The 25,171-nt window shown below is 33.2% G+C and overlaps 11 protein-coding genes across 11 annotated transcripts; all 11 read right to left on the reverse strand.

The window, feature by feature from the left end:
• Window positions 1–407: 407 nt before the first annotated feature.
• On the reverse strand, window positions 408–1,686 carry LOC139988882 (small ribosomal subunit protein uS3-like). The gene is made up of 3 exons (XM_072006666.1): window positions 1,654–1,686; window positions 953–1,275; window positions 408–879 (listed from the first exon to the last, which is right to left on the reverse strand). The coding sequence occupies exons 1-3, from the start codon at window positions 1,684–1,686 to the stop codon at window positions 444–446; spliced, it is 792 nt and encodes a 263-aa protein (XP_071862767.1). The 3' UTR covers window positions 408–443.
• A 976-nt stretch (window positions 1,687–2,662) lies between these two features.
• LOC139989008 (small ribosomal subunit protein uS3-like) lies at window positions 2,663–3,976 on the reverse strand. Its single transcript, XM_072006847.1, has 3 exons — window positions 3,909–3,976; window positions 3,208–3,530; window positions 2,663–3,134 (listed from the first exon to the last, which is right to left on the reverse strand). Exons 1-3 carry the CDS (start codon window positions 3,939–3,941, stop codon window positions 2,699–2,701), a joined length of 792 nt encoding a protein of 263 aa, XP_071862948.1. The 5' UTR covers window positions 3,942–3,976; the 3' UTR covers window positions 2,663–2,698.
• A 941-nt stretch (window positions 3,977–4,917) lies between these two features.
• LOC139988883 (small ribosomal subunit protein uS3-like) lies at window positions 4,918–6,196 on the reverse strand. Its single transcript, XM_072006668.1, has 3 exons — window positions 6,164–6,196; window positions 5,463–5,785; window positions 4,918–5,389 (listed from the first exon to the last, which is right to left on the reverse strand). Exons 1-3 carry the CDS (start codon window positions 6,194–6,196, stop codon window positions 4,954–4,956), a joined length of 792 nt encoding a protein of 263 aa, XP_071862769.1. The 3' UTR covers window positions 4,918–4,953.
• A 976-nt stretch (window positions 6,197–7,172) lies between these two features.
• LOC139988884 (small ribosomal subunit protein uS3-like) lies at window positions 7,173–8,451 on the reverse strand. The gene is made up of 3 exons (XM_072006669.1): window positions 8,419–8,451; window positions 7,718–8,040; window positions 7,173–7,644 (listed from the first exon to the last, which is right to left on the reverse strand). Exons 1-3 carry the CDS (start codon window positions 8,449–8,451, stop codon window positions 7,209–7,211), a joined length of 792 nt encoding a protein of 263 aa, XP_071862770.1. The 3' UTR covers window positions 7,173–7,208.
• Window positions 8,452–9,427: 976 nt separating this feature from the next.
• On the reverse strand, window positions 9,428–10,706 carry LOC139988885 (small ribosomal subunit protein uS3-like). The gene is made up of 3 exons (XM_072006670.1): window positions 10,674–10,706; window positions 9,973–10,295; window positions 9,428–9,899 (listed from the first exon to the last, which is right to left on the reverse strand). Exons 1-3 carry the CDS (start codon window positions 10,704–10,706, stop codon window positions 9,464–9,466), a joined length of 792 nt encoding a protein of 263 aa, XP_071862771.1. The 3' UTR covers window positions 9,428–9,463.
• A 976-nt stretch (window positions 10,707–11,682) lies between these two features.
• Window positions 11,683–12,996, reverse strand: LOC139989007 (small ribosomal subunit protein uS3-like). Its single transcript, XM_072006846.1, has 3 exons — window positions 12,929–12,996; window positions 12,228–12,550; window positions 11,683–12,154 (listed from the first exon to the last, which is right to left on the reverse strand). Exons 1-3 carry the CDS (start codon window positions 12,959–12,961, stop codon window positions 11,719–11,721), a joined length of 792 nt encoding a protein of 263 aa, XP_071862947.1. The 5' UTR covers window positions 12,962–12,996; the 3' UTR covers window positions 11,683–11,718.
• A 941-nt stretch (window positions 12,997–13,937) lies between these two features.
• Window positions 13,938–15,216, reverse strand: LOC139988886 (small ribosomal subunit protein uS3-like). The gene is made up of 3 exons (XM_072006671.1): window positions 15,184–15,216; window positions 14,483–14,805; window positions 13,938–14,409 (listed from the first exon to the last, which is right to left on the reverse strand). The coding sequence occupies exons 1-3, from the start codon at window positions 15,214–15,216 to the stop codon at window positions 13,974–13,976; spliced, it is 792 nt and encodes a 263-aa protein (XP_071862772.1). The 3' UTR covers window positions 13,938–13,973.
• Window positions 15,217–16,192: 976 nt separating this feature from the next.
• LOC139989009 (small ribosomal subunit protein uS3-like) lies at window positions 16,193–17,506 on the reverse strand. The gene is made up of 3 exons (XM_072006848.1): window positions 17,439–17,506; window positions 16,738–17,060; window positions 16,193–16,664 (listed from the first exon to the last, which is right to left on the reverse strand). The coding sequence occupies exons 1-3, from the start codon at window positions 17,469–17,471 to the stop codon at window positions 16,229–16,231; spliced, it is 792 nt and encodes a 263-aa protein (XP_071862949.1). The 5' UTR covers window positions 17,472–17,506; the 3' UTR covers window positions 16,193–16,228.
• Window positions 17,507–18,447: 941 nt separating this feature from the next.
• LOC139988995 (small ribosomal subunit protein uS3-like) lies at window positions 18,448–19,761 on the reverse strand. Its single transcript, XM_072006828.1, has 3 exons — window positions 19,694–19,761; window positions 18,993–19,315; window positions 18,448–18,919 (listed from the first exon to the last, which is right to left on the reverse strand). The coding sequence occupies exons 1-3, from the start codon at window positions 19,724–19,726 to the stop codon at window positions 18,484–18,486; spliced, it is 792 nt and encodes a 263-aa protein (XP_071862929.1). The 5' UTR covers window positions 19,727–19,761; the 3' UTR covers window positions 18,448–18,483.
• Window positions 19,762–20,702: 941 nt separating this feature from the next.
• On the reverse strand, window positions 20,703–22,016 carry LOC139989006 (small ribosomal subunit protein uS3-like). The gene is made up of 4 exons (XM_072006845.1): window positions 21,949–22,016; window positions 21,248–21,570; window positions 20,987–21,174; window positions 20,703–20,923 (listed from the first exon to the last, which is right to left on the reverse strand). Exons 1-4 carry the CDS (start codon window positions 21,979–21,981, stop codon window positions 20,739–20,741), a joined length of 729 nt encoding a protein of 242 aa, XP_071862946.1. The 5' UTR covers window positions 21,982–22,016; the 3' UTR covers window positions 20,703–20,738.
• A 941-nt stretch (window positions 22,017–22,957) lies between these two features.
• LOC139988981 (small ribosomal subunit protein uS3-like) lies at window positions 22,958–24,271 on the reverse strand. Its single transcript, XM_072006817.1, has 3 exons — window positions 24,204–24,271; window positions 23,503–23,825; window positions 22,958–23,429 (listed from the first exon to the last, which is right to left on the reverse strand). The coding sequence occupies exons 1-3, from the start codon at window positions 24,234–24,236 to the stop codon at window positions 22,994–22,996; spliced, it is 792 nt and encodes a 263-aa protein (XP_071862918.1). The 5' UTR covers window positions 24,237–24,271; the 3' UTR covers window positions 22,958–22,993.
• Window positions 24,272–25,171: the final 900 nt, after the last annotated feature.

Raw genomic sequence — 25,171 nt, forward strand, 5'->3', positions numbered from 1 at the left:
TCATTTTATATATTTTAATTTTTATGTGTATAAATTCATCTACTTTAAAACTCAGTGAATTAAAAATTGGGGACACTTTATATGTTATAACGTAATACATAATATTTCATATTACCAGATATATTTTCGTATTTTTTAAAGGTTCTTTGATCGTTTACACTCACCCCCTCCAATTTTTTCGGGAAAGGATCAATGAGCATTGAAAGCATATTAAATAAATAATTTTGTTATTATTATTTTATACAAATATGAGTCATTCTATGGATTTCCTGGTAAAGCGGTATTAAACAGTGGATGATTGTCTCAGTCGTAGTTATTCTTAAAAGATACTTTATAACAATTTTATTACAAACGAATGTTATTTACAAATTATACAAAATAGTTATTTACAAATTATACAAAATAGCTATTTACAATAAAGTTTATGTACATTTACATATAAATTACACCGCAAGTGGCATTGGTTGTGGCAAATCCTTCGATGCTTTCACTTCAGATGTTGGTTGGGAAGGAAACACCTCATCCTTTGGTTCAACAATTGAGACAGAATCTGGGAGAGGTTTTTTAGGACCTGTCTTGCCATGAGGATCATACGGCAGCATAATCTTCACTTTGATACCAAGTACACCTAATAAGAGATAATAAATTAAATTAGAATCTGTTTTTATCATTAATTTGTTGCCAAACGTACCTTGTCGAAGAAGGACGTGACGTGTCGCGGTGTTTACGTATTCGTTGGTTGGTTCCCCAGAATGGATCATCAAACCATCAACAAATTTCATGGACTTTGCTCTCTGTCCACGCAATTTCCCACTAACAACCACTTCGCAACCCTTCGCTCCTGATTCCATAATAAAGCGCAGAACTCCATAGCAAGCCCTTGTAATTGTATAGAAATAGTACAATTTATGTACAAGAAGTTTACATAACTTATATAAATGTTTAAACTAACCTTCGTACAGCTAAACCTCCAATTAACTTGAATCGGAGGGATTCTGCTTGCGCTATAGCGCAGAGACCACGAGTTGCAACTTTCTCAGCATACAACTCGATGTTTTGAGCCTCTTTGAAATTAAATCGTTTTTGAACCACAGAGGTTAACTCTCTGATTCTCCTACCCTTTTCTCCGAGAACGCTCTGCGTGTGCGTCGCCAGCAATATGATCTCTGTACGATGAGGAGTAACACGCACCTCTACCCCTGAATAGCCGTCCTCCGAAAGCTCTCGAGTTAAAAACTCGTTTAATTCGGCTTTAAAGACTCCGTCTCCGACAAACTAAGAAACAGAGATATCAAATAAATAATTACATTTGGTAAATACGATTTTAAAAGGTTGCAAATTAATCCGTAAATACGTGTCTATTGACATAAACGTAATTTAACCGAATGTAAAGAAGAACGTTGACTAACATATTTCGTTTAATGTGATAATGTACATAAATTATTTCAATGTCCATGGAAGTACAATATTAAAAATGTTTGAGACATAAGACGTAGGGTCACGTGTATCGAACGAAAACACCGTGACAGCATTCATTTCATTCGTCATTTATATTTGCTTTTGGATAAAATATTTCTCGTATAACTTTAATTATCATAGCGGACATCATATCTTCACAAATCATTAGACATAAATTATGAAAATATAACAAACCTTTCTTTTCTTCGAGATAGAACGGCTGTCCATGTTTGACGCTGACGACACGAAAGGAGTCAAAAACGGAAAAGGCACAACTGAAAGCGGAAATGATACGCTTGTACGTATGATATCATGAGAGCGTTAAATTAATGTTCCTCGTAAAAAGATATTGGTTATAAATATTGACAAGGGTATCCGTTTCTCTCAAAAAATGTTAACATTTTTTTTTCAATATGAGAAAATTTGAATCGGAATAGTTTAATATTATTAGCAGATTTATGAGCCTAGAAGGAAGTTAGGGAAAACACTAGATATTTCAAACGTGCTTTTATGTACAACATACAGCGAAATACCTAAATGTATTCTTTAGAATATAGATATCTTAAAACAAATATGCGAGTTGTCAAACAATAAGTTCACTGGATAACCCTTACCCCCAACGTGCTGCTTGTTTGTATGTAAAAGAGAACAAACATATTCTTGAGTACAACTTTTAAGTAAAACACTAATGTAACAACATAAATGTAATGAAAGAACGCTTTGGAATAACATGATATATAAAGAACTATTGCGAAAGTATAAATATTCTATTCGTGTGAATTGCAATAGAAGACAGATCATTTTATATATTTTAATTTTTATGTGTATAAATTCATCTACTTTAAAACTCAGTGAATTAAAAATTGGGGACACTTTATATGTTATAACGTAATACATAATATTTCATATTACCAGATATATTTTCGTATTTTTTAAAGGTTCTTTGATCGTTTACACTCACCCCCTCCACTTTTTTCGGGAAAGGATCAATGAGCATTGAAAGCATATTAAATAAATAATTTTGTTATTATTATTTTATACAAATATGAGTCATTTTATGGATTTCCTGGTAAAGCGGTATTAAACAGTGGATGATTGTCTCAGTCGTAGTTATTCTTAAAAGATACTTTATAACAATTTTATTACAAACGAATGTTATTTACAAATTATACAAAATAGTTATTTACAAATTATACAAAATAGCTATTTACAATAAAGTTTATGTACATTTACATATAAATTACACCGCAAGTGGCATTGGTTGTGGCAAATCCTTCGATGCTTTCACTTCAGATGTTGGTTGGGAAGGAAACACCTCATCCTTTGGTTCAACAATTGAGACAGAATCTGGGAGAGGTTTTTTAGGACCTGTCTTGCCATGAGGATCATACGGCAGCATAATCTTCACTTTGATACCAAGTACACCTAATAAGAGATAATAAATTAAATTAGAATCTGTTTTTATCATTAATTTGTTGCCAAACGTACCTTGTCGAAGAAGGACGTGACGTGTCGCGGTGTTTACGTATTCGTTGGTTGGTTCCCCAGAATGGATCATCAAACCATCAACAAATTTCATGGACTTTGCTCTCTGTCCACGCAATTTCCCACTAACAACCACTTCGCAACCCTTCGCTCCTGATTCCATAATAAAGCGCAGAACTCCATAGCAAGCCCTTGTAATTGTATAGAAATAGTACAATTTATGTACAAGAAGTTTACATAACTTATATAAATGTTTAAACTAACCTTCGTACAGCTAAACCTCCAATTAACTTGAATCGGAGGGATTCTGCTTGCGCTATAGCGCAGAGACCACGAGTTGCAACTTTCTCAGCATACAACTCGATGTTTTGAGCCTCTTTGAAATTAAATCGTTTTTGAACCACAGAGGTTAACTCTCTGATTCTCCTACCCTTTTCTCCGAGAACGCTCTGCGTGTGCGTCGCCAGCAATATGATCTCTGTACGATGAGGGGTAACACGTACCTCTACCCCTGAATACCCGTCCTCCGAAAGTTCTCGAGTTAAAAACTCGTTTAATTCGGCTTTGAAGACTCCGTCTCCGACAAACTAAGAAACAGAGATATCAAATAAATAATTACATTTGGTATATACGATTTTAAAAGGTTGCAAATTAATCCGTAAGTACGTGTCTATTGACATAAACGTAATTTAACCGAATGTAAAGTAGAACTTTGACTAACATATTTCGTTTAATGTGATAATGTACATAAATTATTTCAATGTCCATGGAAGTATAATATTAAAAATGTTTGAGACATAAGACGTAGGGTCACGTGTATCGAACGAAAACACCGTGACAGCATTCATTTCATTCGTCATTTATATTTGCTTTTGGATAAAATATTTCTCGTATAACTTTAATTATCATAGCGGACATCATATCTTCACAAATCATTAGACATAAATTATGAAAATATAACAAACCTTTCTTTTCTTCGAGATAGAACGGCTGTCCATGTTTGACGCTGACGACACGAAAGGAGTCAAAAACGGAAAAGGCACAACTGAAAGCGGAAATGATACGCTTGTACGTATGATATCATGAGAGCGTTAAATTAATGTTCCTCGTAAAAAGATATTGGTTATAAATATTGACAAGGGTATCCGTTTCTCTCAAAAAATGTTAACATTTTTTTTTCAATATGAGAAAATTTGAATCGGAATAGTTTAATATTATTAGCAGATTTATGAGCCTAGAAGGAAGTTAGGGAAAACACTAGATATTTCAAACGTGCTTTTATGTACAACATACAGCGAAATACCTAAATGTATTCTTTAGAATATAGATATCTTAAAACAAATATGCGAGTTGTCAAACAATAAGTTCACTGGATAACCCTTACCCCCAACGTGCTGCTTGTTTGTATGTAAAAGAGAACAAACATATTCTTGAGTACAACTTTTAAGTAAAACACTAATGTAACAACATAAATGTAATGAAAGAACGCTTTGGAATAACATGATATATAAAGAACTATTGCGAAAGTATAAATATTCTATTCGTGTGAATTGCAATAGAAGACAGATCATTTTATATATTTTAATTTTTATGTGTATAAATTCATCTACTTTAAAACTCAGTGAATTAAAAATTGGGGACACTTTATATGTTATAACGTAATACATAATATTTCATATTACCAGATATATTTTCGTATTTTTTAAAGGTTCTTTGATCGTTTACACTCACCCCCTCCACTTTTTTCAGGAAAGGATCAATGAGCATTGAAAGCATATTAAATAAATAATTTTGTTATTATTATTTTATACAAATATGAGTCATTCTATGGATTTCCTGGTAAAGCGGTATTAAACAGTGGATGATTGTCTCAGTCGTAGTTATTCTTAAAAGATACTTTATAACAATTTTATTACAAACGAATGTTATTTACAAATTATACAAAATAGTTATTTACAAATTATACAAAATAGCTATTTACAATAAAGTTTATGTACATTTACATATAAATTACACCGCAAGTGGCATTGGTTGTGGCAAATCCTTCGATGCTTTCACTTCAGATGTTGGTTGGGAAGGAAACACCTCATCCTTTGGTTCAACAATTGAGACAGAATCTGGGAGAGGTTTTTTAGGACCTGTCTTGCCATGAGGATCATACGGCAGCATAATCTTCACTTTGATACCAAGTACACCTAATAAGAGATAATAAATTAAATTAGAATCTGTTTTTATCATTAATTTGTTGCCAAACGTACCTTGTCGAAGAAGGACGTGACGTGTCGCGGTGTTTACGTATTCGTTGGTTGGTTCCCCAGAATGGATCATCAAACCATCAACAAATTTCATGGACTTTGCTCTCTGTCCACGCAATTTCCCACTAACAACCACTTCGCAACCCTTCGCTCCTGATTCCATAATAAAGCGCAGAACTCCATAGCAAGCCCTTGTAATTGTATAGAAATAGTACAATTTATGTACAAGAAGTTTACATAACTTATATAAATGTTTAAACTAACCTTCGTACAGCTAAACCTCCAATTAACTTGAATCGGAGGGATTCTGCTTGCGCTATAGCGCAGAGACCACGAGTTGCAACTTTCTCAGCATACAACTCGATGTTTTGAGCCTCTTTGAAATTAAATCGTTTTTGAACCACAGAGGTTAACTCTCTGATTCTCCTACCCTTTTCTCCGAGAACGCTCTGCGTGTGCGTCGCCAGCAATATGATCTCTGTACGATGAGGAGTAACACGCACCTCTACCCCTGAATAGCCGTCCTCCGAAAGCTCTCGAGTTAAAAACTCGTTTAATTCGGCTTTAAAGACTCCGTCTCCGACAAACTAAGAAACAGAGATATCAAATAAATAATTACATTTGGTAAATACGATTTTAAAAGGTTGCAAATTAATCCGTAAATACGTGTCTATTGACATAAACGTAATTTAACCGAATGTAAAGAAGAACGTTGACTAACATATTTCGTTTAATGTGATAATGTACATAAATTATTTCAATGTCCATGGAAGTACAATATTAAAAATGTTTGAGACATAAGACGTAGGGTCACGTGTATCGAACGAAAACACCGTGACAGCATTCATTTCATTCGTCATTTATATTTGCTTTTGGATAAAATATTTCTCGTATAACTTTAATTATCATAGCGGACATCATATCTTCACAAATCATTAGACATAAATTATGAAAATATAACAAACCTTTCTTTTCTTCGAGATAGAACGGCTGTCCATGTTTGACGCTGACGACACGAAAGGAGTCAAAAACGGAAAAGGCACAACTGAAAGCGGAAATGATACGCTTGTACGTATGATATCATGAGAGCGTTAAATTAATGTTCCTCGTAAAAAGATATTGGTTATAAATATTGACAAGGGTATCCGTTTCTCTCAAAAAATGTTAACATTTTTTTTTCAATATGAGAAAATTTGAATCGGAATAGTTTAATATTATTAGCAGATTTATGAGCCTAGAAGGAAGTTAGGGAAAACACTAGATATTTCAAACGTGCTTTTATGTACAACATACAGCGAAATACCTAAATGTATTCTTTAGAATATAGATATCTTAAAACAAATATGCGAGTTGTCAAACAATAAGTTCACTGGATAACCCTTACCCCCAACGTGCTGCTTGTTTGTATGTAAAAGAGAACAAACATATTCTTGAGTACAACTTTTAAGTAAAACACTAATGTAACAACATAAATGTAATGAAAGAACGCTTTGGAATAACATGATATATAAAGAACTATTGCGAAAGTATAAATATTCTATTCGTGTGAATTGCAATAGAAGACAGATCATTTTATATATTTTAATTTTTATGTGTATAAATTCATCTACTTTAAAACTCAGTGAATTAAAAATTGGGGACACTTTATATGTTATAACGTAATACATAATATTTCATATTACCAGATATATTTTCGTATTTTTTAAAGGTTCTTTGATCGTTTACACTCACCCCCTCCACTTTTTTCGGGAAAGGATCAATGAGCATTGAAAGCATATTAAATAAATAATTTTGTTATTATTATTTTATACAAATATGAGTCATTTTATGGATTTCCTGGTAAAGCGGTATTAAACAGTGGATGATTGTCTCAGTCGTAGTTATTCTTAAAAGATACTTTATAACAATTTTATTACAAACGAATGTTATTTACAAATTATACAAAATAGTTATTTACAAATTATACAAAATAGCTATTTACAATAAAGTTTATGTACATTTACATATAAATTACACCGCAAGTGGCATTGGTTGTGGCAAATCCTTCGATGCTTTCACTTCAGATGTTGGTTGGGAAGGAAACACCTCATCCTTTGGTTCAACAATTGAGACAGAATCTGGGAGAGGTTTTTTAGGACCTGTCTTGCCATGAGGATCATACGGCAGCATAATCTTCACTTTGATACCAAGTACACCTAATAAGAGATAATAAATTAAATTAGAATCTGTTTTTATCATTAATTTGTTGCCAAACGTACCTTGTCGAAGAAGGACGTGACGTGTCGCGGTGTTTACGTATTCGTTGGTTGGTTCCCCAGAATGGATCATCAAACCATCAACAAATTTCATGGACTTTGCTCTCTGTCCACGCAATTTCCCACTAACAACCACTTCGCAACCCTTCGCTCCTGATTCCATAATAAAGCGCAGAACTCCATAGCAAGCCCTTGTAATTGTATAGAAATAGTACAATTTATGTACAAGAAGTTTACATAACTTATATAAATGTTTAAACTAACCTTCGTACAGCTAAACCTCCAATTAACTTGAATCGGAGGGATTCTGCTTGCGCTATAGCGCAGAGACCACGAGTTGCAACTTTCTCAGCATACAACTCGATGTTTTGAGCCTCTTTGAAATTAAATCGTTTTTGAACCACAGAGGTTAACTCTCTGATTCTCCTACCCTTTTCTCCGAGAACGCTCTGCGTGTGCGTCGCCAGCAATATGATCTCTGTACGATGAGGAGTAACACGCACCTCTACCCCTGAATAGCCGTCCTCCGAAAGCTCTCGAGTTAAAAACTCGTTTAATTCGGCTTTAAAGACTCCGTCTCCGACAAACTAAGAAACAGAGATATCAAATAAATAATTACATTTGGTAAATACGATTTTAAAAGGTTGCAAATTAATCCGTAAATACGTGTCTATTGACATAAACGTAATTTAACCGAATGTAAAGAAGAACGTTGACTAACATATTTCGTTTAATGTGATAATGTACATAAATTATTTCAATGTCCATGGAAGTACAATATTAAAAATGTTTGAGACATAAGACGTAGGGTCACGTGTATCGAACGAAAACACCGTGACAGCATTCATTTCATTCGTCATTTATATTTGCTTTTGGATAAAATATTTCTCGTATAACTTTAATTATCATAGCGGACATCATATCTTCACAAATCATTAGACATAAATTATGAAAATATAACAAACCTTTCTTTTCTTCGAGATAGAACGGCTGTCCATGTTTGACGCTGACGACACGAAAGGAGTCAAAAACGGAAAAGGCACAACTGAAAGCGGAAATGATACGCTTGTACGTATGATATCATGAGAGCGTTAAATTAATGTTCCTCGTAAAAAGATATTGGTTATAAATATTGACAAGGGTATCCGTTTCTCTCAAAAAATGTTAACATTTTTTTTTCAATATGAGAAAATTTGAATCGGAATAGTTTAATATTATTAGCAGATTTATGAGCCTAGAAGGAAGTTAGGGAAAACACTAGATATTTCAAACGTGCTTTTATGTACAACATACAGCGAAATACCTAAATGTATTCTTTAGAATATAGATATCTTAAAACAAATATGCGAGTTGTCAAACAATAAGTTCACTGGATAACCCTTACCCCCAACGTGCTGCTTGTTTGTATGTAAAAGAGAACAAACATATTCTTGAGTACAACTTTTAAGTAAAACACTAATGTAACAACATAAATGTAATGAAAGAACGCTTTGGAATAACATGATATATAAAGAACTATTGCGAAAGTATAAATATTCTATTCGTGTGAATTGCAATAGAAGACAGATCATTTTATATATTTTAATTTTTATGTGTATAAATTCATCTACTTTAAAACTCAGTGAATTAAAAATTGGGGACACTTTATATGTTATAACGTAATACATAATATTTCATATTACCAGATATATTTTCGTATTTTTTAAAGGTTCTTTGATCGTTTACACTCACCCCCTCCACTTTTTTCGGGAAAGGATCAATGAGCATTGAAAGCATATTAAATAAATAATTTTGTTATTATTATTTTATACAAATATGAGTCATTTTATGGATTTCCTGGTAAAGCGGTATTAAACAGTGGATGATTGTCTCAGTCGTAGTTATTCTTAAAAGATACTTTATAACAATTTTATTACAAACGAATGTTATTTACAAATTATACAAAATAGTTATTTACAAATTATACAAAATAGCTATTTACAATAAAGTTTATGTACATTTACATATAAATTACACCGCAAGTGGCATTGGTTGTGGCAAATCCTTCGATGCTTTCACTTCAGATGTTGGTTGGGAAGGAAACACCTCATCCTTTGGTTCAACAATTGAGACAGAATCTGGGAGAGGTTTTTTAGGACCTGTCTTGCCATGAGGATCATACGGCAGCATAATCTTCACTTTGATACCAAGTACACCTAATAAGAGATAATAAATTAAATTAGAATCTGTTTTTATCATTAATTTGTTGCCAAACGTACCTTGTCGAAGAAGGACGTGACGTGTCGCGGTGTTTACGTATTCGTTGGTTGGTTCCCCAGAATGGATCATCAAACCATCAACAAATTTCATGGACTTTGCTCTCTGTCCACGCAATTTCCCACTAACAACCACTTCGCAACCCTTCGCTCCTGATTCCATAATAAAGCGCAGAACTCCATAGCAAGCCCTTGTAATTGTATAGAAATAGTACAATTTATGTACAAGAAGTTTACATAACTTATATAAATGTTTAAACTAACCTTCGTACAGCTAAACCTCCAATTAACTTGAATCGGAGGGATTCTGCTTGCGCTATAGCGCAGAGACCACGAGTTGCAACTTTCTCAGCATACAACTCGATGTTTTGAGCCTCTTTGAAATTAAATCGTTTTTGAACCACAGAGGTTAACTCTCTGATTCTCCTACCCTTTTCTCCGAGAACGCTCTGCGTGTGCGTCGCCAGCAATATGATCTCTGTACGATGAGGAGTAACACGCACCTCTACCCCTGAATAGCCGTCCTCCGAAAGCTCTCGAGTTAAAAACTCGTTTAATTCGGCTTTAAAGACTCCGTCTCCGACAAACTAAGAAACAGAGATATCAAATAAATAATTACATTTGGTAAATACGATTTTAAAAGGTTGCAAATTAATCCGTAAATACGTGTCTATTGACATAAACGTAATTTAACCGAATGTAAAGAAGAACGTTGACTAACATATTTCGTTTAATGTGATAATGTACATAAATTATTTCAATGTCCATGGAAGTACAATATTAAAAATGTTTGAGACATAAGACGTAGGGTCACGTGTATCGAACGAAAACACCGTGACAGCATTCATTTCATTCGTCATTTATATTTGCTTTTGGATAAAATATTTCTCGTATAACTTTAATTATCATAGCGGACATCATATCTTCACAAATCATTAGACATAAATTATGAAAATATAACAAACCTTTCTTTTCTTCGAGATAGAACGGCTGTCCATGTTTGACGCTGACGACACGAAAGGAGTCAAAAACGGAAAAGGCACAACTGAAAGCGGAAATGATACGCTTGTACGTATGATATCATGAGAGCGTTAAATTAATGTTCCTCGTAAAAAGATATTGGTTATAAATATTGACAAGGGTATCCGTTTCTCTCAAAAAATGTTAACATTTTTTTTTCAATATGAGAAAATTTGAATCGGAATAGTTTAATATTATTAGCAGATTTATGAGCCTAGAAGGAAGTTAGGGAAAACACTAGATATTTCAAACGTGCTTTTATGTACAACATACAGCGAAATACCTAAATGTATTCTTTAGAATATAGATATCTTAAAACAAATATGCGAGTTGTCAAACAATAAGTTCACTGGATAACCCTTACCCCCAACGTGCTGCTTGTTTGTATGTAAAAGAGAACAAACATATTCTTGAGTACAACTTTTAAGTAAAACACTAATGTAACAACATAAATGTAATGAAAGAACGCTTTGGAATAACATGATATATAAAGAACTATTGCGAAAGTATAAATATTCTATTCGTGTGAATTGCAATAGAAGACAGATCATTTTATATATTTTAATTTTTATGTGTATAAATTCATCTACTTTAAAACTCAGTGAATTAAAAATTGGGGACACTTTATATGTTATAACGTAATACATAATATTTCATATTACCAGATATATTTTCGTATTTTTTAAAGGTTCTTTGATCGTTTACACTCACCCCCTCCACTTTTTTCGGGAAAGGATCAATGAGCATTGAAAGCATATTAAATAAATAATTTTGTTATTATTATTTTATACAAATATGAGTCATTTTATGGATTTCCTGGTAAAGCGGTATTAAACAGTGGATGATTGTCTCAGTCGTAGTTATTCTTAAAAGATACTTTATAACAATTTTATTACAAACGAATGTTATTTACAAATTATACAAAATAGTTATTTACAAATTATACAAAATAGCTATTTACAATAAAGTTTATGTACATTTACATATAAATTACACCGCAAGTGGCATTGGTTGTGGCAAATCCTTCGATGCTTTCACTTCAGATGTTGGTTGGGAAGGAAACACCTCATCCTTTGGTTCAACAATTGAGACAGAATCTGGGAGAGGTTTTTTAGGACCTGTCTTGCCATGAGGATCATACGGCAGCATAATCTTCACTTTGATACCAAGTACACCTAATAAGAGATAATAAATTAAATTAGAATCTGTTTTTATCATTAATTTGTTGCCAAACGTACCTTGTCGAAGAAGGACGTGACGTGTCGCGGTGTTTACGTATTCGTTGGTTGGTTCCCCAGAATGGATCATCAAACCATCAACAAATTTCATGGACTTTGCTCTCTGTCCACGCAATTTCCCACTAACAACCACTTCGCAACCCTTCGCTCCTGATTCCATAATAAAGCGCAGAACTCCATAGCAAGCCCTTGTAATTGTATAGAAATAGTACAATTTATGTACAAGAAGTTTACATAACTTATATAAATGTTTAAACTAACCTTCGTACAGCTAAACCTCCAATTAACTTGAATCGGAGGGATTCTGCTTGCGCTATAGCGCAGAGACCACGAGTTGCAACTTTCTCAGCATACAACTCGATGTTTTGAGCCTCTTTGAAATTAAATCGTTTTTGAACCACAGAGGTTAACTCTCTGATTCTCCTACCCTTTTCTCCGAGAACGCTCTGCGTGTGCGTCGCCAGCAATATGATCTCTGTACGATGAGGGGTAACACGTACCTCTACCCCTGAATACCCGTCCTCCGAAAGTTCTCGAGTTAAAAACTCGTTTAATTCGGCTTTGAAGACTCCGTCTCCGACAAACTAAGAAACAGAGATATCAAATAAATAATTACATTTGGTATATACGATTTTAAAAGGTTGCAAATTAATCCGTAAGTACGTGTCTATTGACATAAACGTAATTTAACCGAATGTAAAGTAGAACTTTGACTAACATATTTCGTTTAATGTGATAATGTACATAAATTATTTCAATGTCCATGGAAGTATAATATTAAAAATGTTTGAGACATAAGACGTAGGGTCACGTGTATCGAACGAAAACACCGTGACAGCATTCATTTCATTCGTCATTTATATTTGCTTTTGGATAAAATATTTCTCGTATAACTTTAATTATCATAGCGGACATCATATCTTCACAAATCATTAGACATAAATTATGAAAATATAACAAACCTTTCTTTTCTTCGAGATAGAACGGCTGTCCATGTTTGACGCTGACGACACGAAAGGAGTCAAAAACGGAAAAGGCACAACTGAAAGCGGAAATGATACGCTTGTACGTATGATATCATGAGAGCGTTAAATTAATGTTCCTCGTAAAAAGATATTGGTTATAAATATTGACAAGGGTATCCGTTTCTCTCAAAAAATGTTAACATTTTTTTTTCAATATGAGAAAATTTGAATCGGAATAGTTTAATATTATTAGCAGATTTATGAGCCTAGAAGGAAGTTAGGGAAAACACTAGATATTTCAAACGTGCTTTTATGTACAACATACAGCGAAATACCTAAATGTATTCTTTAGAATATAGATATCTTAAAACAAATATGCGAGTTGTCAAACAATAAGTTCACTGGATAACCCTTACCCCCAACGTGCTGCTTGTTTGTATGTAAAAGAGAACAAACATATTCTTGAGTACAACTTTTAAGTAAAACACTAATGTAACAACATAAATGTAATGAAAGAACGCTTTGGAATAACATGATATATAAAGAACTATTGCGAAAGTATAAATATTCTATTCGTGTGAATTGCAATAGAAGACAGATCATTTTATATATTTTAATTTTTATGTGTATAAATTCATCTACTTTAAAACTCAGTGAATTAAAAATTGGGGACACTTTATATGTTATAACGTAATACATAATATTTCATATTACCAGATATATTTTCGTATTTTTTAAAGGTTCTTTGATCGTTTACACTCACCCCCTCCACTTTTTTCAGGAAAGGATCAATGAGCATTGAAAGCATATTAAATAAATAATTTTGTTATTATTATTTTATACAAATATGAGTCATTCTATGGATTTCCTGGTAAAGCGGTATTAAACAGTGGATGATTGTCTCAGTCGTAGTTATTCTTAAAAGATACTTTATAACAATTTTATTACAAACGAATGTTATTTACAAATTATACAAAATAGTTATTTACAAATTATACAAAATAGCTATTTACAATAAAGTTTATGTACATTTACATATAAATTACACCGCAAGTGGCATTGGTTGTGGCAAATCCTTCGATGCTTTCACTTCAGATGTTGGTTGGGAAGGAAACACCTCATCCTTTGGTTCAACAATTGAGACAGAATCTGGGAGAGGTTTTTTAGGACCTGTCTTGCCATGAGGATCATACGGCAGCATAATCTTCACTTTGATACCAAGTACACCTAATAAGAGATAATAAATTAAATTAGAATCTGTTTTTATCATTAATTTGTTGCCAAACGTACCTTGTCGAAGAAGGACGTGACGTGTCGCGGTGTTTACGTATTCGTTGGTTGGTTCCCCAGAATGGATCATCAAACCATCAACAAATTTCATGGACTTTGCTCTCTGTCCACGCAATTTCCCACTAACAACCACTTCGCAACCCTTCGCTCCTGATTCCATAATAAAGCGCAGAACTCCATAGCAAGCCCTTGTAATTGTATAGAAATAGTACAATTTATGTACAAGAAGTTTACATAACTTATATAAATGTTTAAACTAACCTTCGTACAGCTAAACCTCCAATTAACTTGAATCGGAGGGATTCTGCTTGCGCTATAGCGCAGAGACCACGAGTTGCAACTTTCTCAGCATACAACTCGATGTTTTGAGCCTCTTTGAAATTAAATCGTTTTTGAACCACAGAGGTTAACTCTCTGATTCTCCTACCCTTTTCTCCGAGAACGCTCTGCGTGTGCGTCGCCAGCAATATGATCTCTGTACGATGAGGAGTAACACGCACCTCTACCCCTGAATAGCCGTCCTCCGAAAGCTCTCGAGTTAAAAACTCGTTTAATTCGGCTTTAAAGACTCCGTCTCCGACAAACTAAGAAACAGAGATATCAAATAAATAATTACATTTGGTAAATACGATTTTAAAAGGTTGCAAATTAATCCGTAAATACGTGTCTATTGACATAAACGTAATTTAACCGAATGTAAAGAAGAACGTTGACTAACATATTTCGTTTAATGTGATAATGTACATAAATTATTTCAATGTCCATGGAAGTACAATATTAAAAATGTTTGAGACATAAGACGTAGGGTCACGTGTATCGAACGAAAACACCGTGACAGCATTCATTTCATTCGTCATTTATATTTGCTTTTGGATAAAATATTTCTCGTATAACTTTAATTATCATAGCGGACATCATATCTTCACAAATCATTAGACATAAATTATGAAAATATAACAAACCTTTCTTTTCTTCGAGATAGAACGGCTGTCCATGTTTGACGCTGACGACACGAAAGGAGTCAAAAACGGAAAAGGCACAACTGAAAGCGGAAATGATACGCTTGTACGTATGATATCATGAGAGCGTTAAATTAATGTTCCTCGTAAAAAGATATTGGTTATAAATATTGACAAGGGTATCCGTTTCTCTCAAAAAATGTTAACATTTTTTTTTCAATATGAGAAAATTTGAATCGGAATAGTTTAATATTATTAGCAGATTTATGAGCCTAGAAGGAAGTTAGGGAAAACACTAGATATTTCAAACGTGCTTTTATGTACAACATACAGCGAAATACCTAAATGTATTCTTTAGAATATAGATATCTTAAAACAAATATGCGAGTTGTCAAACAATAAGTTCACTGGATAACCCTTACCCCCAACGTGCTGCTTGTTTGTATGTAAAAGAGAACAAACATATTCTTGAGTACAACTTTTAAGTAAAACACTAATGTAACAACATAAATGTAATGAAAGAACGCTTTGGAATAACATGATATATAAAGAACTATTGCGAAAGTATAAATATTCTATTCGTGTGAATTGCAATAGAAGACAGATCATTTTATATATTTTAATTTTTATGTGTATAAATTCATCTACTTTAAAACTCAGTGAATTAAAAATTGGGGACACTTTATATGTTATAACGTAATACATAATATTTCATATTACCAGATATATTTTCGTATTTTTTAAAGGTTCTTTGATCGTTTACACTCACCCCCTCCACTTTTTTCGGGAAAGGATCAATGAGCATTGAAAGCATATTAAATAAATAATTTTGTTATTATTATTTTATACAAATATGAGTCATTTTATGGATTTCCTGGTAAAGCGGTATTAAACAGTGGATGATTGTCTCAGTCGTAGTTATTCTTAAAAGATACTTTATAACAATTTTATTACAAACGAATGTTATTTACAAATTATACAAAATAGTTATTTACAAATTATACAAAATAGCTATTTACAATAAAGTTTATGTACATTTACATATAAATTACACCGCAAGTGGCATTGGTTGTGGCAAATCCTTCGATGCTTTCACTTCAGATGTTGGTTGGGAAGGAAACACCTCATCCTTTGGTTCAACAATTGAGACAGAATCTGGGAGAGGTTTTTTAGGACCTGTCTTGCCATGAGGATCATACGGCAGCATAATCTTCACTTTGATACCAAGTACACCTAATAAGAGATAATAAATTAAATTAGAATCTGTTTTTATCATTAATTTGTTGCCAAACGTACCTTGTCGAAGAAGGACGTGACGTGTCGCGGTGTTTACGTATTCGTTGGTTGGTTCCCCAGAATGGATCATCAAACCATCAACAAATTTCATGGACTTTGCTCTCTGTCCACGCAATTTCCCACTAACAACCACTTCGCAACCCTTCGCTCCTGATTCCATAATAAAGCGCAGAACTCCATAGCAAGCCCTTGTAATTGTATAGAAATAGTACAATTTATGTACAAGAAGTTTACATAACTTATATAAATGTTTAAACTAACCTTCGTACAGCTAAACCTCCAATTAACTTGAATCGGAGGGATTCTGCTTGCGCTATAGCGCAGAGACCACGAGTTGCAACTTTCTCAGCATACAACTCGATGTTTTGAGCCTCTTTGAAATTAAATCGTTTTTGAACCACAGAGGTTAACTCTCTGATTCTCCTACCCTTTTCTCCGAGAACGCTCTGCGTGTGCGTCGCCAGCAATATGATCTCTGTACGATGAGGGGTAACACGTACCTCTACCCCTGAATACCCGTCCTCCGAAAGTTCTCGAGTTAAAAACTCGTTTAATTCGGCTTTGAAGACTCCGTCTCCGACAAACTAAGAAACAGAGATATCAAATAAATAATTACATTTGGTATATACGATTTTAAAAGGTTGCAAATTAATCCGTAAGTACGTGTCTATTGACATAAACGTAATTTAACCGAATGTAAAGTAGAACTTTGACTAACATATTTCGTTTAATGTGATAATGTACATAAATTATTTCAATGTCCATGGAAGTATAATATTAAAAATGTTTGAGACATAAGACGTAGGGTCACGTGTATCGAACGAAAACACCGTGACAGCATTCATTTCATTCGTCATTTATATTTGCTTTTGGATAAAATATTTCTCGTATAACTTTAATTATCATAGCGGACATCATATCTTCACAAATCATTAGACATAAATTATGAAAATATAACAAACCTTTCTTTTCTTCGAGATAGAACGGCTGTCCATGTTTGACGCTGACGACACGAAAGGAGTCAAAAACGGAAAAGGCACAACTGAAAGCGGAAATGATACGCTTGTACGTATGATATCATGAGAGCGTTAAATTAATGTTCCTCGTAAAAAGATATTGGTTATAAATATTGACAAGGGTATCCGTTTCTCTCAAAAAATGTTAACATTTTTTTTTCAATATGAGAAAATTTGAATCGGAATAGTTTAATATTATTAGCAGATTTATGAGCCTAGAAGGAAGTTAGGGAAAACACTAGATATTTCAAACGTGCTTTTATGTACAACATACAGCGAAATACCTAAATGTATTCTTTAGAATATAGATATCTTAAAACAAATATGCGAGTTGTCAAACAATAAGTTCACTGGATAACCCTTACCCCCAACGTGCTGCTTGTTTGTATGTAAAAGAGAACAAACATATTCTTGAGTACAACTTTTAAGTAAAACACTAATGTAACAACATAAATGTAATGAAAGAACGCTTTGGAATAACATGATATATAAAGAACTATTGCGAAAGTATAAATATTCTATTCGTGTGAATTGCAATAGAAGACAGATCATTTTATATATTTTAATTTTTATGTGTATAAATTCATCTACTTTAAAACTCAGTGAATTAAAAATTGGGGACACTTTATATGTTATAACGTAATACATAATATTTCATATTACCAGATATATTTTCGTATTTTTTAAAGGTTCTTTGATCGTTTACACTCACCCCCTCCACTTTTTTCAGGAAAGGATCAATGAGCATTGAAAGCATATTAAATAAATAATTTTGTTATTATTATTTTATACAAATATGAGTCATTCTATGGATTTCCTGGTAAAGCGGTATTAAACAGTGGATGATTGTCTCAGTCGTAGTTATTCTTAAAAGATACTTTATAACAATTTTATTACAAACGAATGTTATTTACAAATTATACAAAATAGTTATTTACAAATTATACAAAATAGCTATTTACAATAAAGTTTATGTACATTTACATATAAATTACACCGCAAGTGGCATTGGTTGTGGCAAATCCTTCGATGCTTTCACTTCAGATGTTGGTTGGGAAGGAAACACCTCATCCTTTGGTTCAACAATTGAGACAGAATCTGGGAGAGGTTTTTTAGGACCTGTCTTGCCATGAGGATCATACGGCAGCATAATCTTCACTTTGATACCAAGTACACCTAATAAGAGATAATAAATTAAATTAGAATCTGTTTTTATCATTAATTTGTTGCCAAACGTACCTTGTCGAAGAAGGACGTGACGTGTCGCGGTGTTTACGTATTCGTTGGTTGGTTCCCCAGAATGGATCATCAAACCATCAACAAATTTCATGGACTTTGCTCTCTGTCCACGCAATTTCCCACTAACAACCACTTCGCAACCCTTCGCTCCTGATTCCATAATAAAGCGCAGAACTCCATAGCAAGCCCTTGTAATTGTATAGAAATAGTACAATTTATGTACAAGAAGTTTACATAACTTATATAAATGTTTAAACTAACCTTCGTACAGCTAAACCTCCAATTAACTTGAATCGGAGGGATTCTGCTTGCGCTATAGCGCAGAGACCACGAGTTGCAACTTTCTCAGCATACAACTCGATGTTTTGAGCCTCTTTGAAATTAAATCGTTTTTGAACCACAGAGGTTAACTCTCTGATTCTCCTACCCTTTTCTCCGAGAACGCTCTGCGTGTGCGTCGCCAGCAATATGATCTCTGTACGATGAGGGGTAACACGTACCTCTACCCCTGAATACCCGTCCTCCGAAAGTTCTCGAGTTAAAAACTCGTTTAATTCGGCTTTGAAGACTCCGTCTCCGACAAACTAAGAAACAGAGATATCAAATAAATAATTACATTTGGTATATACGATTTTAAAAGGTTGCAAATTAATCCGTAAGTACGTGTCTATTGACATAAACGTAATTTAACCGAATGTAAAGTAGAACTTTGACTAACATATTTCGTTTAATGTGATAATGTACATAAATTATTTCAATGTCCATGGAAGTATAATATTAAAAATGTTTGAGACATAAGACGTAGGGTCACGTGTATCGAACGAAAACACCGTGACAGCATTCATTTCATTCGTCATTTATATTTGCTTTTGGATAAAATATTTCTCGTATAACTTTAATTATCATAGCGGACATCATATCTTCACAAATCATTAGACATAAATTATGAAAATATAACAAACCTTTCTTTTCTTCGAGATAGAACGGCTGTCCATGTTTGACGCTGACGACACGAAAGGAGTCAAAAACGGAAAAGGCACAACTGAAAGCGGAAATGATACGCTTGTACGTATGATATCATGAGAGCGTTAAATTAATGTTCCTCGTAAAAAGATATTGGTTATAAATATTGACAAGGGTATCCGTTTCTCTCAAAAAATGTTAACATTTTTTTTTCAATATGAGAAAATTTGAATCGGAATAGTTTAATATTATTAGCAGATTTATGAGCCTAGAAGGAAGTTAGGGAAAACACTAGATATTTCAAACGTGCTTTTATGTACAACATACAGCGAAATACCTAAATGTATTCTTTAGAATATAGATATCTTAAAACAAATATGCGAGTTGTCAAACAATAAGTTCACTGGATAACCCTTACCCCCAACGTGCTGCTTGTTTGTATGTAAAAGAGAACAAACATATTCTTGAGTACAACTTTTAAGTAAAACACTAATGTAACAACATAAATGTAATGAAAGAACGCTTTGGAATAACATGATATATAAAGAACTATTGCGAAAGTATAAATATTCTATTCGTGTGAATTGCAATAGAAGACAGATCATTTTATATATTTTAATTTTTATGTGTATAAATTCATCTACTTTAAAACTCAGTGAATTAAAAATTGGGGACACTTTATATGTTATAACGTAATACATAATATTTCATATTACCAGATATATTTTCGTATTTTTTAAAGGTTCTTTGATCGTTTACACTCACCCCCTCCACTTTTTTCAGGAAAGGATCAATGAGCATTGAAAGCATATTAAATAAATAATTTTGTTATTATTATTTTATACAAATATGAGTCATTCTATGGATTTCCTGGTAAAGCGGTATTAAACAGTGGATGATTGTCTCAGTCGTAGTTATTCTTAAAAGATACTTTATAACAATTTTATTACAAACGAATGTTATTTACAAATTATACAAAATAGTTATTTACAAATTATACAAAATAGCTATTTACAATAAAGTTTATGTACATTTACATATAAATTACACCGCAAGTGGCATTGGTTGTGGCAAATCCTTCGATGCTTTCACTTCAGATGTTGGTTGGGAAGGAAACACCTCATCCTTTGGTTCAACAATTGAGACAGAATCTGGGAGAGGTTTTTTAGGACCTGTCTTGCCATGAGGATCATACGGCAGCATAATCTTCACTTTGATACCCAGTACACCTAATAAGAGATAATAAATTAAATTAGAATCTGTTTTTATCATTAATTTGTTGCCAAACGTACCTTGTCGAAGAAGGACGTGACGTGTCGCGGTGTTTACGTATTCGTTGGTTGGTTCCCCAGAATGGATCATCAAACCATCAACAAATTTCATGGACTTTGCTCTCTGTCCACGCAATTTCCCACTAACAACCACTTCGCAACCCTTCGCTCCTGATTCCATAATAAAGCGCAGAACTCCATAGCAAGCCCTTGTAATTGTATAGAAATAGTACAATTTATGTACAAGAAGTTTACATAACTTATATAAATGTTTAAACTAACCTTCGTACAGCTAAACCTCCAATTAACTTGAATCGGAGGGATTCTGCTTGCGCTATAGCGCAGAGACCACGAGTTGCAACTTTCTCAGCATACAACTCGATGTTTTGAGCCTCTTTGAAATTAAATCGTTTTTGAACCACAGAGGTTAACTCTCTGATTCTCCTACCCTTTTCTCCGAGAACGCTCTGCGTGTGCGTCGCCAGCAATATGATCTCTGTACGATGAGGGGTAACACGTACCTCTACCCCTGAATACCCGTCCTCCGAAAGTTCTCGAGTTAAAAACTCGTTTAATTCGGCTTTGAAGACTCCGTCTCCGACAAACTAAGAAACAGAGATATCAAATAAATAATTACATTTGGTATATACGATTTTAAAAGGTTGCAAATTAATCCGTAAGTACGTGTCTATTGACATAAACGTAATTTAACCGAATGTAAAGTAGAACTTTGACTAACATATTTCGTTTAATGTGATAATGTACATAAATTATTTCAATGTCCATGGAAGTATAATATTAAAAATGTTTGAGACATAAGACGTAGGGTCACGTGTATCGAACGAAAACACCGTGACAGCATTCATTTCATTCGTCATTTATATTTGCTTTTGGATAAAATATTTCTCGTATAACTTTAATTATCATAGCGGACATCATATCTTCACAAATCATTAGACATAAATTATGAAAATATAACAAACCTTTCTTTTCTTCGAGATAGAACGGCTGTCCATGTTTGACGCTGACGACACGAAAGGAGTCAAAAACGGAAAAGGCACAACTGAAAGCGGAAATGATACGCTTGTACGTATGATATCATGAGAGCGTTAAATTAATGTTCCTCGTAAAAAGATATTGGTTATAAATATTGACAAGGGTATCCGTTTCTCTCAAAAAATGTTAACATTTTTTTTTCAATATGAGAAAATTTGAATCGGAATAGTTTAATATTATTAGCAGATTTATGAGCCTAGAAGGAAGTTAGGGAAAACACTAGATATTTCAAACGTGCTTTTATGTACAACATACAGCGAAATACCTAAATGTATTCTTTAGAATATAGATATCTTAAAACAAATATGCGAGTTGTCAAACAATAAGTTCACTGGATAACCCTTACCCCCAACGTGCTGCTTGTTTGTATGTAAAAGAGAACAAACATATTCTTGAGTACAACTTTTAAGTAAAACACTAATGTAACAACATAAATGTAATGAAAGAACGCTTTGGAATAACATGATATATAAAGAACTATTGCGAAAGTATAAATATTCTATTCGTGTGAATTGCAATAGAAGACAGATCATTTTATATATTTTAATTTTTATGTGTATAAATTCATCTACTTTAAAACTCAGTGAATTAAAAATTGGGGACACTTTATATGTTATAACGTAATACATAATATTTCATATTACCAGATATATTTTCGTATTTTTTAAAGGTTCTTTGATCGTTTACACTCACCCCCTCCACTTTTTTCGGGAAAGGATCAATGAGCATTGAAAGCATATTAAATAAATAATTTTGTTATTATTATTTTATACAAATATGAGTCATTCTATGGATTTCCTGGTAAAGCGGTATTAAACAGTGGATGATTGTCTCAGTCGTAGTTATTCTTAAAAGATACTTTATAACAATTTTATTACAAACGAATGTTATTTACAAATTATACAAAATAGTTATTTACAAATTATACAAAATAGCTATTTACAATAAAGTTTATGTACATTTACATATAAATTACACCGCAAGTGGCATTGGTTGTGGCAAATCCTTCGATGCTTTCACTTCAGATGTTGGTTGGGAAGGAAACACCTCATCCTTTGGTTCAACAATTGAGACAGAATCTGGGAGAGGTTTTTTAGGACCTGTCTTGCCATGAGGATCATACGGCAGCATAATCTTCACTTTGATACCAAGTACACCTAATAAGAGATAATAAATTAAATTAGAATCTGTTTTTATCATTAATTTGTTGCCAAACGTACCTTGTCGAAGAAGGACGTGACGTGTCGCGGTGTTTACGTATTCGTTGGTTGGTTCCCCAGAATGGATCATCAAACCATCAACAAATTTCATGGACTTTGCTCTCTGTCCACGCAATTTCCCACTAACAACCACTTCGCAACCCTTCGCTCCTGATTCCATAATAAAGCGCAGAACTCCATAGCAAGCCCTTGTAATTGTATAGAAATAGTACAATTTATGTACAAGAAGTTTACATAACTTATATAAATGTTTAAACTAACCTTCGTACAGCTAAACCTCCAATTAACTTGAATCGGAGGGATTCTGCTTGCGCTATAGCGCAGAGACCACGAGTTGCAACTTTCTCAGCATACAACTCGATGTTTTGAGCCTCTTTGAAATTAAATCGTTTTTGAACCACAGAGGTTAACTCTCTGATTCTCCTACCCTTTTCTCCGAGAACGCTCTGCGTGTGCGTCGCCAGCAATATGATCTCTGTACGATGAGGGGTAACACGTACCTCTACCCCTGAATACCCGTCCTCCGAAAGTTCTCGAGTTAAAAACTCGTTTAATTCGGCTTTGAAGACTCCGTCTCCGACAAACTAAGAAACAGAGATATCAAATAAATAATTACATTTGGTATATACGATTTTAAAAGGTTGCAAATTAATCCGTAAGTACGTGTCTATTGACATAAACGTAATTTAACCGAATGTAAAGTAGAACTTTGACTAACATATTTCGTTTAATGTGATAATGTACATAAATTATTTCAATGTCCATGGAAGTATAATATTAAAAATGTTTGAGACATAAGACGTAGGGTCACGTGTATCGAACGAAAACACCGTGACAGCATTCATTTCATTCGTCATTTATATTTGCTTTTGGATAAAATATTTCTCGTATAACTTTAATTATCATAGCGGACATCATATCTTCACAAATCATTAGACATAAATTATGAAAATATAACAAACCTTTCTTTTCTTCGAGATAGAACGGCTGTCCATGTTTGACGCTGACGACACGAAAGGAGTCAAAAACGGAAAAGGCACAACTGAAAGCGGAAATGATACGCTTGTACGTATGATATCATGAGAGCGTTAAATTAATGTTCCTCGTAAAAAGATATTGGTTATAAATATTGACAAGGGTATCCGTTTCTCTCAAAAAATGTTAACATTTTTTTTTCAATATGAGAAAATTTGAATCGGAATAGTTTAATATTATTAGCAGATTTATGAGCCTAGAAGGAAGTTAGGGAAAACACTAGATATTTCAAACGTGCTTTTATGTACAACATACAGCGAAATACCTAAATGTATTCTTTAGAATATAGATATCTTAAAACAAATATGCGAGTTGTCAAACAATAAGTTCACTGGATAACCCTTACCCCCAACGTGCTGCTTGTTTGTATGTAAAAGAGAACAAACATATTCTTGAGTACAACTTTTAAGTAAAACACTAATGTAACAACATAAATGTAATGAAAGAACGCTTTGGAATAACATGATATATAAAGAACTATTGCGAAAGTATAAATATTCTATTCGTGTGAATTGCAATAGAAGACAGATCATTTTATATATTTTAATTTTTATGTGTATAAATTCATCTACTTTAAAACTCAGTGAATTAAAAATTGGGGACACTTTATATGTTATAACGTAATACATAATATTTCATATTACCAGATATATTTTCGTATTTTTTAAAGGTTCTTTGATCGTTTACACTCACCCCCTCCACTTTTTTCGGGAAAGGATCAATGAGCATTGAAAGCATATTAAATAAATAATTTTGTTATTATTATTTTATACAAATATGAGTCATTCTATGGATTTCCTGGTAAAGCGGTATTAAACAGTGGATGATTGTCTCAGTCGTAGTTATTCTTAAAAGATACTTTATAACAATTTTATTACAAACGAATGTTATTTAC

The sequence above is a fragment of the Bombus fervidus genome, chromosome 7, assembly GCF_041682495.2.
Source record: "Bombus fervidus isolate BK054 chromosome 7, iyBomFerv1, whole genome shotgun sequence".
In the NCBI taxonomy this organism is placed as follows: Eukaryota; Metazoa; Arthropoda; class Insecta; order Hymenoptera; family Apidae; genus Bombus; species Bombus fervidus.